Raw genomic sequence first — 13,079 nt, 5'->3', positions numbered from 1 at the left:
CTGTCTCCTCAGTTGCACGGATAAAACTGCATGCAAGGTAAGGCTGTCAACCAGATTGCTGAGGTGCTGAACATTTAAAAAACATAACCAACTAATCGAACCCCCCCAACAAACTGGTCACTCCTCCTCTGGAGTGATTTTAAACTGCATCACTTTGAAAATTCAGTTTACAATGCAGCATCACAAGCACTTGTAAGAGCACAACTGAAGGAACAGCAAATTTTGATGCAAGGACAGCAACAAGTGGCCAGAGGCAGCAAAACTTCTAAAGGCTATTTTGCAATTGAAGTCAATATACTGTGTGACTAATTTCTAAACCTAATTATTAGAGTAAAGTTTATCTTCAAATAAAAGCTCCTGGGGCCTTGCCATATTCACAAAGTCTGCTGCCTGCCTTTCTTCTTTCAAATCATGGCACCAATTTAAAAAATATATATATGGACACTAAAGCTAGTATTTAAATTCCCAATGCCAAATTACTTTCTCTCCAAAATGCTACAGATATGCAGATCAGACAAACTTCAGCTGGAACGTGGGGTTCTCAGAAGTCCTGAGAAGTCGGAATCTGAAAATCTGGCCTCTCAATACATGTATGTAAGGCACCAATAAATTCTGTTTTTTACACATACTCACAAAGAAAAAGCAAGAGACTGAAATAAGGAAATACTGCACATATTCATATGGACAAGTATCTTATAAAATGAATAACTATGCAATGAAAATCATTAACAATAGAGCCATCTACTGTATTTCAATAAAACTACACCAGTAAAGAAATCTGAAAAAGTTATAACACATTACAAGTTGAATTTTTCAGAATGTGATCATAATGATTAGCACATCAATTTAAAAGACAAGATAACTTTCTTACACCTCTTAATTAAAAGCAATATTTGCTGGCATAATAATGATCCTTTGTATCTAATGATACTAACTGATTTAGTAGCTGAGCATTTAAAAAACATGAAACACCTCCCAGTCCACTCGAGGCAGATAAGCATATGCTGTCGTGTAAGGAGACAATGCGGTCAGCAGCAAGCTGAATATTCATTTAAATTTTGACAACTTTTTCTTGCTCCAAAATAAGAAGTATTTCCAGATTTGAGGACATTACAATAGAAAGAAATAAACACAAAAATATGGAACATTTCGAAGTCAGACCAACCCAGTGGTTCTCAGTACAAAATTACATTTCCCTGTACTAACATAACTGAAGTCCCCTCTTTTAGGCACTGCGGATGAAGCAGGTGCTTAGAAGAGTGCAAAGAACAGAACCTTTCACAGCTGGTTCCTAGCTTTGCATCTTAGAGATGGTATTAAACTGCCATCCTGAAAAAAACTAGGGAAACTTGTACCAGTACAGGCCCTAAGCTGCGGAGAGAATATACTGCTATATATCCAACCTCAAATGGGTGCTTCGTCACATTTGGAGTCTGCAACGGCTACAGCTATGCAAAAAAATAATACTTACAAACTACAAGCAGCTCCCAAAAATCCTACTCTGCTCATGGGAACGTGTTTCTTAGCTAAAAGATTCAGAACAAACGATAGACTCCTAAACATCGAGTTAGAAGTAACTCAGTTTTCAAAAACAAGAAAGATTGAACAGTTTTTGAAGCGCTCATTGACTGCTGCTCTGGATGTCGCTGCTCTGGAGTGCACCAGTTAGAACCCAGCCCATTTTCGCACCTACTCAAATAGGTAGTGCTTTCCTCTTGCTGCCTTTCCAGTATAGTTGGTTTCCCAGATCACATCTCACAGATGTGGTTAGAGAAGGTGATCACAAAACACGAACAAGAGTTGTCAGGATGAATCTTCATAGGGAAGTTCTCCCTGTATTTAAAATAGACTTGTGAGCCATCCACCTAAATCACATCAGCGTGCTTTCCCAAACTGCCTGGATAATATGTGCATCTGCCTCAAATGTATGTGTCCCTAATTAAATATACCAAGGATCAGATGTTTGACAACAAATATTATTTTTTCTATAAATTTTGTCATTTAGCAGTTTTAAGTGTTAGGTAACATTTCGTGCAGTTCTTCCAGGTTATACAAAACAAGTGACACTTTAGTACTACACCTGCAACTTCAGTAATTGCTGCATAATACTTTTTGCCTACTATACACAAAACTAAACTTTTGTGACTAGAATTGTTAAGCTCCATAAATAATATAGCAATGAAATTTCTTAGCTTAAAAAAAAATATATATATATATTTACCTGCCATCATAGCTATCATACTGGCTTTGTAGACATTAGCGAGGGACCCTAGTTCACCCGTTGATAAGATTGTTTTCATATGAGCATCTCCACAGGCCTCACGACACTGACGGATCTCTTCATATAGATCTGTGGATAAAAGCATTCAAAAATGATCAAAGTTGGCTGAGAAACATTTTCAAGTATGGCTGTAATTTCCACTTCTGGATTAATTTCCAATCTTATAATTAGTCATAACACTCAAGAACTTAAGTTTCCTAAGTTCAATAAATTGCATGACTGGAGGTAATTAACAATGCCACACAGTTTCAGACTTAACTTAATAGCTATTAATGTCATTTCTCTCACAACTAAGAATGTTCACAGTACGCCGAACACTTGTGAATATGTCAGGAGTAAAATACTACGATATTCAAGCTTTTGCAGCGTATTTTCAGTATTGATTTTAAAGTAGCTTTTCTAGCAATAAATACATTAGCAAACTGAATTGGTACTCAGGGAGAGTTATGTTTGCCTGTATACATCATGTCGCCAATCTCTCTGTCCCCTTCAACTGTATTTGCCAAAGGGCTAAGACTAAAAATAATGAAAAAAAAAAAAAACCCCACAAAACCACAGGTGGGATCCAGCTGTCTAATTACAGACAGTGAGTGCCACCAGAGATGCCCTAGCATAACCCACCTGGCTTCCAGCTGCCACTGAGGAGGGTCCACGTTCCCTCAATATTTCATTGCTGTATTATTTATGGAGCTTCTGCCCCACCTCCTGGTACCACAGGACTATCTCGGGAAGTCTAAACTACATGCTTTCACTTAGGCATCTGAATGCCACGGTTTTCAGTTTCCTGAAAATAAGAATTTCCTGGAAACACGCAGCCTGATCAACTTGGGCTACTAATATCCCCACAGAGGGGAGACTAAAACTTGAGATCGTACCTTCTCGAACAGAGACTTCTCCCCATGGATCTGCATTTATAAACTAGCTCAAGCCGTTGCAAAGCTCGTGGGGTTACCTAGGACATGGATCAGCACATAGCGTCCTAAAACGGTTCGGGGGAGGGTCGAGCAAACACCGCGGCAGGGAGGACACAGGACTACTCAGCAGAGGGCCACAGGCATAACAGCAGCCAGAAGTTAGGTCAGCTCAGCTGAGCTCGCTGTGGGACTACAGTTCCTAAACTTGAACTCAGGCCCTAGCTCTGCCAAACTTCTGGGCTACTTTTCTCACCATGTTGCCTTATAGTCCAAATTTATCCTTAGATGACGTACGCATTTCTCAGTAAAGTTACTGGGAATCACAGGCTCCAAGGGCAGAACTGGACCCTCACTTTTGATCCACACGCTCACCAAGAAAACTGGCTGCAATTTAGGAAGGAGACTTTTCACAACCCACCATATACGCAAGCATTGCCATTCACACTGACACATGCCATGGGAATGAATTATTTAAAGCGCACCTGTAGACTGGAAACAAAGCAGGCTATTATCTGTGTATCTTAATGCAACCCGTAAAATGAAAAGCAGAACTTGTCCCAGAGCTGTCACTTCCTCCTCACAGAGAGCACCCACTCGCTTTGAGGGGCTCTAACAGTCTTTCTTCTGGGTTTTAACTTCCCTTAGCTCTCACCTCCAAGCAGTGAGCTTGTCTCTTGAGGCTAACCATCACACATCCCACCTAGCTATAGCTTCTTTAAAAACTCTACTCAACCTTTCGGCACCAGGCTGCAGCCACAGAGAAGCAGGAACAGGTAGGCCAGGCCAATATGTGACTGCTTATTGAGAGTTTACTCAAATCAAACCACCACAAGCTTCTGCTTTTGAGTCTACAAACCATCATGGCAAAAGGTACTCTAACTTTCCAACAGTGTTATATTTTCACAGACTCATTCCAGTAGGAACTAAAACAAACTTGGACCTAACTGACAATATATTTTTTAAAGTGCTAGAACCTCTGGGCCCGGTCAGGTAGTGAAACACGAGGAGCACAGGGAAATCAACCTTCCTACCCTCTTTAGCAAAATTCAATGGCTTGCCCACAAAAAGCTAGAAATTATCTAAACATGCATTTGTCAGAAGCTGGCTACTTGGAGATGATTAAAACTCATTCACTGTTAATGGTGCCAAGAAAAATGGATCTTGCAGTGCACAGTCACCATTTCTGGAGCTCAAATAAAAAAAAAAAGACACAAAATAAACAGAATCCCTTACAAGAGGATCTTTTCCATAAATTGTACTCACTCTTTAAATATTTAATTTATTCAATACTTATTTAATATTTAATTTAATAAATACTTAATTGAAAAGTTAATTTACAGAAGGCTAAAATACAGCTTTTCATTTGCCTTTCTTGCCAGAAATGTCCAGGATACGGGTATGTGAGACTAAATTTATTCGGTAGTACAACCAGCTTTCTTTTGCCTTCAGTCCTCAAATGAGACTTGGAAACTTCCAGGAGGACTGGCCAGCCTGCTGTATAGCTGGACCTCCCCTCCACCCACGATACCACCGGATCCTATTGATGCCCTTGGCACATCAAGCAGCCGGTGCTGGGATCACTGCGGTGCTCCTCTGAGACAGCATGCTAAGCCTATTAGTAGACAACGGGCTAATGCACTTAGCAAGTCCCTTTATAGACTCTGGTCTTCACCTTGTTTCTCACTGCGTACCAAAGGTGTGAATTAATCAGAACTAGCATGCAGTCTAACATGTTTTATTGATCAACTGATGATACTCCAGAAACCTTCTACATCAAATCAAGACTCAAAAAAAGAAATACAAAGAACCTGTGCTATTTTCTTGTGCATTTGATAACACTGCTCATGTTAAATCCAAATGCAGTCTCTCTTTGTGGAGTGATGCTTTCCTGAAGCCTTTGGAAAGCCAGAGAAAGCAGCTTTCATGTTCCTCTAGTTTCGGTAACAACAAGAAAAGACTCAAGTTTTCTCTACCTTTAAGATACGCCGCCAAAAATGTCAAAACAAAATCAACAGAATGTACGTTTAGGTTGGATGCCATGAAAGGAAATTATATCTTCATGACTGTTGTTCACTGAAGTTAGCGCTGCAGCTACAGCATCCTCCCTATTGTTGGAAACTGCTCTTACACGCAATTAGTGCCAAGATCATTTGAACAGTCTCACTATGTGACAGCATGCCTCAACCCACGGGCACGAAAATGTGAGGATCTTCAGTCATCTGTGTCTATCAGGTTATCCAAAGTGATAGCATAGTGGGCATAATTTAATGGGGCATATGTGTAGGTAATAAATACCGTTCTCTCTTCAGAGAACAATTATCACAGACAATATCTGGCATTCATAGGACATCCTCAGCCCTGCAGTAAAAGCACAAATAGAAATGCAACTACCTGCAGGACAGAGAAAATTAACTTGAGCGCCCCAGCCTGAAAAACATCAAAAAGGGACTGCTTTGATAAAAAACAAGTGCAAAAATTCCTACTCCTTCAAGAAATAAGAGGTTTCAGTACTCACTCAGATTTAAGTCAAATGACAAACAACTTTTTATTATCTTGAAACTTCTCGTCAAATGTCTAAAATATACCTGGAGTTAACCACACCTAGACGTGCACTCAGTGTTTCAAGGAGGCTTGAGCTCCTTCTAGGACAGGCTGTGCTTGCCAAAAGGTCAGTCATTTAATTACTCAGTTCTGTCAAGCCCACCAACACCAGGAGTCTAAACAGGACGGCATCTCTGTACTATTAAGGCTAGCTCAAGCAGAGTTGGAGGATCTGCTTCTTGGAACAACTGTGACTTACACAGCTCCCCAATAGTTGATACAGCAGGTAGAGCTTCTCTGGTTAGCAGCAGTGGCAGCAAGCTTTTGAGCAAACCGGCTTTCACAGAAAACCTGATAGGCATATTTTCAGGTGTGACCTAAGACCATCATGAAGAGGTTGCAGGAGAGCCTCAGTTCTAAGTTGCTAAAGTGGGGGGGGGGGGGGGGGTTGCAGGGATAAGATCTCTCAAAGTAAACTGCCAATACTGCTGTAGCATTGAAAGATGCTGTAGCATCTTGAAAATGGAGCATTATCCATGTTAGAAGTCATCCAAGTCTTAAGTCAAGGAAAAAAAAAAAAGAAAACAAGACAATTTGTATACATTATATTAAAGGATAGGTGCTCACTGATGTAGCCTGTAGGAGCTCCACTGACTCAGCTGTTAAAACGGGAGGGACATACGAACTCTTCTGCTTTGCACCCCCTTACGGTATCTTTTTACTCCTATGAACTTCAAATCTGCTTCTATTGGATGCATTTCTAGAAATCAGAAGAAAATAGGTTTAACAGTACCAAATAGGAAAGATCAACACACTTTCATTGCTGTTGTTTTAATTCCACTGTTTTAAAAGATATGTGTCAGAAGGCTGGTTTTTTTTTCTTTTTTAAAAAAAATTTCCAACTATCCAGTACAAACATTCCATTGATTTTTAGCCATTATTAAATGCAACAGACAAAACGTGCCTTACACGTTTCTCAAGCAAACATCCCTATCAGTATCCCCTTACTGCTGGCTGTAATTCGCCCTAATAGTCTAGATGATTTGTTGTTGTGGTCTGATACACCTGTTCCTAAAAATCACATAATAAATAGGGATAATCCATACCGTCTACAGAAGAGACAAAAATATTACAGGAAAAAAAAAAAACACAGCTTAAATTGTGTTTGGTTTTTTTTTGGAACAACTCTTCTCGAAAAATGTGGTGATAAAAAAAAAACAGCTTATTTGGTGTTTTCATCTAGCCAGTCACACTGACTGATGTTAATGGCAGAGACTGCGATGAGGAGGGAAGACGTTTCAATTTTTGTTAGACCCCAAGCTCAAGGTAATCGTGAGGGGAAAGAGGAGGATGAGCCAGAATCCCTTCCGTCTTGCACATCAACGGCAGGTTTGTCAGCATAATGCCGAGCACGAGGCCACCAGCTCTGCTCGCAGTCACATAGGTGCAACTCCCGGCCACAGGGACTCACACGAACCCGAAAACAGCACTTGGCTTCAGGAACCTGCGCTGCTGCCGACAACGTAAGACACAAATAGGCGCAACTAGGCTTTGAGGTTCCAATTCAGGCTGCAAATCTCGAAAATGGTAAAGCCCGGCTACTAACATTTTTCAAAAGACCCTACGTGTTGTTCAATGTCTGAAACAGGGACTGCATTTTCTTTGCACTGTTTATAGACTCTGTAGCACAAAAGAGTGCCCCAATCCCTGAAGGAGGCCTCTAAAATTAATTGAATAATTAATAACAAGAATTGTTAGGCAGCTTTCAAAAGGTGAATAGACTTAACATATTTCAGGAATGCAGCCATGTTCAAAGCTCTTACAGTGTATTTGTTTTTTGTTTTTTGTTTTTTTTTTAAGAGAAAACAGCAACTGACATAGCCCAAATGGTAGGTTATCGAGAACTCAGGAGTAGCGGATGCTACAGTATGCAGAGTCGTTTGCTGAAAGCTGTTAGCACTGGTTACACATTATGGCATCTCAGCCAGCTTTACTGTAACTCCAAAGTATTTATGGATAACAGCCAAAAAGATTCAGGTCCTTTCAATAACTTGCTGGTCAACTTCATAACTCTGTACATAATAGCCTCCAAAACTCTGTTTTTACAGACACTATTTAAATCCTGCTTTTTAACCTTAGTTCATACTTTGTAAAGTGATACAAGGCAATGCTTGAGAAAACTACTGTAAAATATTATTGCTCTAAAAGATAATAGGTTTTTAAAGGTATATATGTGTAAGTTCATAAACTTAAATCGCATTTAGGGTTATTTTCCAACCTCAATTAGCTGTCCAATAAATTTGCTTTCATGCTCAGCATTATTAAAAAGCTCTTAGCAATTATCGCATAAAGAACAGATCTAGAAAATGTATGGTGAATGTCAAAATAAGTTTCAACAATATTTAAGAACTGCTTTAAAATAACTTGACATAATCGGACACACACTAAAATAATCATACAGCAAGCTTTTGAAACAAATCATAAAACTCGCAAGAGATGCAACACTTCTCCAACATGGTGGCCCCAATGATTGCACAGTCTAGGAAAAAAGCTAAAAAATATATAAATAAAATAAATAAATAGATATAATAAAATAAACACTCTACCACAAACAGTTTTGTCAATAATACCTGCAGTTTTGAAGAACAACAGCACGAGAAAAATAACCATAAAAATACACTAGTGTTGTCAGTTTACGCAGTGGTTCTGTCCTAACTGCAAAGCTAAAGTTTAAAGCTAAAGTTTATGGAGTACCTTGAATACAGACATAGTTACCACCCTAGGCACGTTTTTCATTTTTATATAATATACGGATCCTGCTTAGAGATTTCTTCGTCTCTTCTTCCAGCTCCCTCAAACACACTTTATACACTGTAGTGTATCACAAATACCCATTAGGTACAGTTAGAAAACTACAGGTTCACACAGGTAGCATATAGCGATTGCAAGCTAAACAGGGAGTTGCAACACTAGAATTTCAAAAAAAAAAAAAAAAAAGACATTCTACTGAAGTAATTTGGGGTGGATGGGCAAGTTAAGTATTAGCGTTTTTCCCCCATAGCACCATCTTCATCAGATGGCAAGTAGATTCTGTTCCTGAGGTTGGGGTGTTTTTTTCGTGGCAATGTAAGGATGCGCCTTACACACAGATTCACATTCATAAATAAACTTTGGGAAAATATTTGGAAATAACTTCAGTTCTGCTCTCGGTAAAAGAAATGTAAGTTAACCATTGCCAAAAAGGATGTCTTTCAAGCTTCTCATGACTTCAGTTTGTGAATAAAGAATATACATACCAAATCAAAAGTCAATTCTAATTTACTTATTTGGTAAATTAACAGCTTTATACTACATCCATCATTACTGTGCCTGTGTACTCCTCCCCCATAATTTATGATCACAGAACACAATTAGTTTCCCATACAGAAAAACCTAGCAACATATGTCCAGCGCATTGTAATTCCAGTTTCATTTCAATCACCAATGTCAAGTCTGGATCTAGCTCTGAATTTTCGCTCTGAATTTCCTTGTCGTAATCCTGGGCAATATAACCTAGAGACGGTATTTGCAACTGGCTGCACGCAGTAACTTTCTGACCTCTGCGCTTAAAGGCTGTTTGCGCTTAAAGGCTGTTTGTAGCACAAGGTCTGAAGCATGGCAACTATAATTATGTCTGAAAATTGCTATAAGACAGTTACAAACTTTTTCAGACACCAGTTCAAGTTGCTGCTCAAGTCCCGTTTGGTGGTCTTTGTTCAGTCATAGCGACAGATCACTGACTCAGCTCATCTAAAACCTGTATCTAAAACTCAGTATCTAAAACCTGTATGTGTCCCCACCACCTGTGTGTGTGCGCGTGTGTGTGCCTGTTGGGGGGAGCCTGGCTGCCAGCTGGTACGGAATTTGCACCACCGTTCTGTCTGTCTTAAAACCCTTCAACCTTCACCTTCCAGCATTTTCTGAGGCTGTATCCAAACTTCAAACAACTACATGGAAAGAAACGGATGCCGGGGACAATGCCCATCATCAAGGCGGCACACATCTGTAAACCTGCATATATTCAAGGGCCAGGGGATGGAGGTGGTGGATGTCGTGGAGATGGAGCAGCAAATGGAGCCAGGACCATTCTTGAAGGCACAAATGCAGAAAGAGACTTGTTATTTTTTTGTTCAACTCTAACTGCTAATGGAAGGAAGCCCAAGGTCAGAAAATATGATCTGTTACCATGATGATCAACTTTCCTTAACCAAACTCAGATGCCAGGTGTCCTTTATGCAGTGTTCCAATCAACCAGGCTACTACAGTACTGCATTACACAGCTAAATGGAAAATTCACTCCAAGACAATGATGTGTTTACCTTTACATGGAGATTAGTTATAGAAGCACTGTCAGCACTTAAGGCAAACCATTCACAGTACATTAAGAGAGGCAATTAGAGCAAAAACCATCTTCAGCATTATTGTTCTTACTAATTAGTAGTAGTCTAGAGACACAAGAACATCAATAATAATATGAGCAGTGAATTTGTACCCTCCGCTTCCAGGGAAAAGAAAACAACTAAAATACATATTTTTGTCAAGAACTGAAACAGATATATTTAATAAGGCATCATCTACATTGGTAGCCCCTTGGGGGTTTTAACAAAACTGTTCAAATAATTAGACCATAGGCATTCACTTTTCTTCCAGTTCACTTACTATTTTTAATACCGTACACAAAATCCTCAGAGGCACAGAAGTAATGGACACAGTTTTTCAAAACATAAAGTTATTCTGAACGCCCTCCCTTATGCAACTTGTAACAGCATTCTTTTAAAAAACAATCTGTTTGTCATAAATTAATTAAACAGTTTTTATTTAGTGCAATGCCCCAGATTATCAGCCACTCTTTAGGGAGGGACCAAATTCTTCAAGGACAGATGTGGGGAGAGGGGGAAGAGACAAAGACAGAGCTTGCATGATCATATACACAGGCTTAGGTCCCTTGCCTAAGGGTACATACCTTCCCACTGGCCAGTCAGCACCAGAGTCCTGTTAATGACAATATCAATCTCTCTGGCACCATATCCCACTGCCAGCTTTATTTCATCCAGTCTGGTTTGTAGAGGCATTTGCCCAGAGGGAAAACCAGCAGCCACTAGGAAGAACGGGAATTGAGGGGAGAGAAAAGTTGTTTATAGACAGATCATAAAACTGTATATGCCTCCAATACATCAAAAAGTTTGTAACCTATTCTTTTTTTTTTCCCCCTTACCATAGATTCAAAAAATCTAGTGGCACTTCATCCTTCCCTCTCTTCATCACAAGAAGCATTAGCTCCTCCTCCAAGAACAGGTACTTTGTCCAGTATTTTATCTGATGCTAAGCGTATCCTGCAAAGCGGTCTCTTTCACATGCCTTTAATTTTCCCAAAGCAGCCTAAGTAAGGAAGAACTGTTATCTACCGCCTCCGGCAGAACTAAACGAACACGGGTGGAACTCACATGGAGCAATATACACTTATTTAACTCTGCCCAATTCTTTTAAGTAGTATTTTGAGTTAAAGCCCAGTAATATTTTTAACAGCTAAATCATAATATAGTAAAAACTGCTTGCAATGAGATCTACTTAAAATTACCTTTGTAATGTTTCAGTACAAAACCCAAAAGTAACTTTGGAAGTAGAAGAAATAATGGCTTTGCTGGAAATTCTCTCTCTGACAGACAAATGCATTTATTATTCATTTTTTCCCCCCACAACAATGAAATAAACAAAAAAAAAATCCAGAAGACATGGATATCACCATGAATCACCTGATCTAACTTCAAAGTTAGCCCCTGCTTTGAGCAGGGGGTTGGGGTAGATGACATCCAGAGCTCCCTTCCAACCTGCATAATTCTATGATTCTATTTCTCGCTCATTGTAGATTCAGGACTGGTCTTTCCTGTGCGGTGAATGGAGACTGTTAGAAGTGAGAGTGCAAGTCCTGAGCCTGCAGATGCTCAGCAGACAATAACCCTTGCCTCTGCACACAGCGTCAGTGAATTCAACTTGTAGGATTATACTTAAAAGCCAAACAACTGACAGGGAAAAAGTTATATTAGAATCTTTTAACTCGCATATTTCAGTTTTGTTATTATTAACATCTACCTGTTGTCTAATAATACTTTATCCAGCACACTATCTCAGTCCCTTCAGTTCAGGTGAGGGAGACACTGATATATGTCTTAAAGACCTCTATGAAGAGCTTCCAGCAAAACAGACTTGGCATAAGCTTGAAGTCAAAACAAAACAAAAAGATGATAGCAAAAGCAAATCCTCCCCTCCATTCCCTTCCTTCTACTTGCAACCCTTCCACCTTACACTCCAAAACAAGTCCCAACTTCCAGATTTTACTACGTAGTTTATATTTAATCGGGTATGAGTCCCTTATTTTAAAATAAAACTTCTTACCTGAAGCTACTGGTATGTTACATCCGGCAGCCTTTAGGGCACTAACAGCATCAGTGACTCTAGCAGGATATACACAGACTGCTGCAACAGTAATACCTGCAAGTAGAGTTCACTTTTATATATATAAATATATATATATTTTTTTCACTGTCTTAAGCACAATCCATATCATAAGCACATGTGCATTGTTTGCACCTCCCACTTTTGTATTCTCGCAGGGATCCTCAGCACCTCTACTAGGGATATCTGTTTTATTGCTCAAGCCATTCAGCTGACTCTCCGTATTGTTTATCTCCCTCATGTCCTTTCACCTGACCCTGGGAACAAGTTTGCCTTACCAAGAGTCAAAACACCAAAAATTTTTACTCGACAAATTCACTGCTTAATGGTAGCATATACAGTTAAGATGTGTTTAGCCAGTAATTTACTGTGAGAGAAACTGTGCTGCCCAACTCTGTCCATGCTTGCTGACCTGCCTGAACCCGGCAGCAACTGAACTCTCCTTATGCTAATACAGTTCCCCTGCATTTCTAGTTAAAAAGCTATTCATTCAAAGTCTCAGATAACTGGCCTCATATTTAATATGTCATACCTGTCATCTTTAGTGTCCATAATTCAAGTTTTAAAAAAAGACTAATCTTTGATATTTTACGCGTATGGCTAGAAACCAGATTCCCCTTTGGTTTTACAACATATGACTTCAATCAGTAGGCCAATGCCAATGTAAAATTGAAATATTTCAATTGTAAAAGCATTACCCCAAATGTCACTGAGTTCCTTTTTGCTAGATCCTCATGAGGCCAACATGACAGGACAAAAGTCAAACGGCATTCACTGACACATAAGTGGAAAAAGTCAAAAGTGCTGCTCATATATGAAGGGGTTTATAACTGATTAAAGAGAAGTGTAAG

At 39.4% G+C, this 13,079-nt stretch overlaps 1 protein-coding gene across 1 annotated transcript in view; it reads right to left on the bottom strand.

Moving 5' to 3' along the window:
* DERA (deoxyribose-phosphate aldolase) overlaps positions 1 to 13,079 on the bottom strand; it is a 57,298-nt gene that overhangs the window by 29,668 nt on the left and 14,551 nt on the right. Inside the window, exons 4-6 of the mRNA XM_068948225.1 lie at positions 12,169 to 12,264; positions 10,739 to 10,873; positions 2,222 to 2,350 (exon numbers count right to left, since the gene is read on the bottom strand). Coding sequence (XP_068804326.1) covers positions 2,222 to 2,350; positions 10,739 to 10,873; positions 12,169 to 12,264 — 360 coding nt within the window. The remainder of the gene's footprint in view (positions 1 to 2,221; positions 2,351 to 10,738; positions 10,874 to 12,168; positions 12,265 to 13,079) is intronic.

Source organism: Struthio camelus, chromosome 1 (genome assembly GCF_040807025.1).
Source record: "Struthio camelus isolate bStrCam1 chromosome 1, bStrCam1.hap1, whole genome shotgun sequence".
Taxonomy (NCBI): Eukaryota; Metazoa; Chordata; class Aves; order Struthioniformes; family Struthionidae; genus Struthio; species Struthio camelus.
Note: the sequence above shows the minus strand (reverse complement) of the source record. Positions and strands in the feature narration are given on the sequence as shown.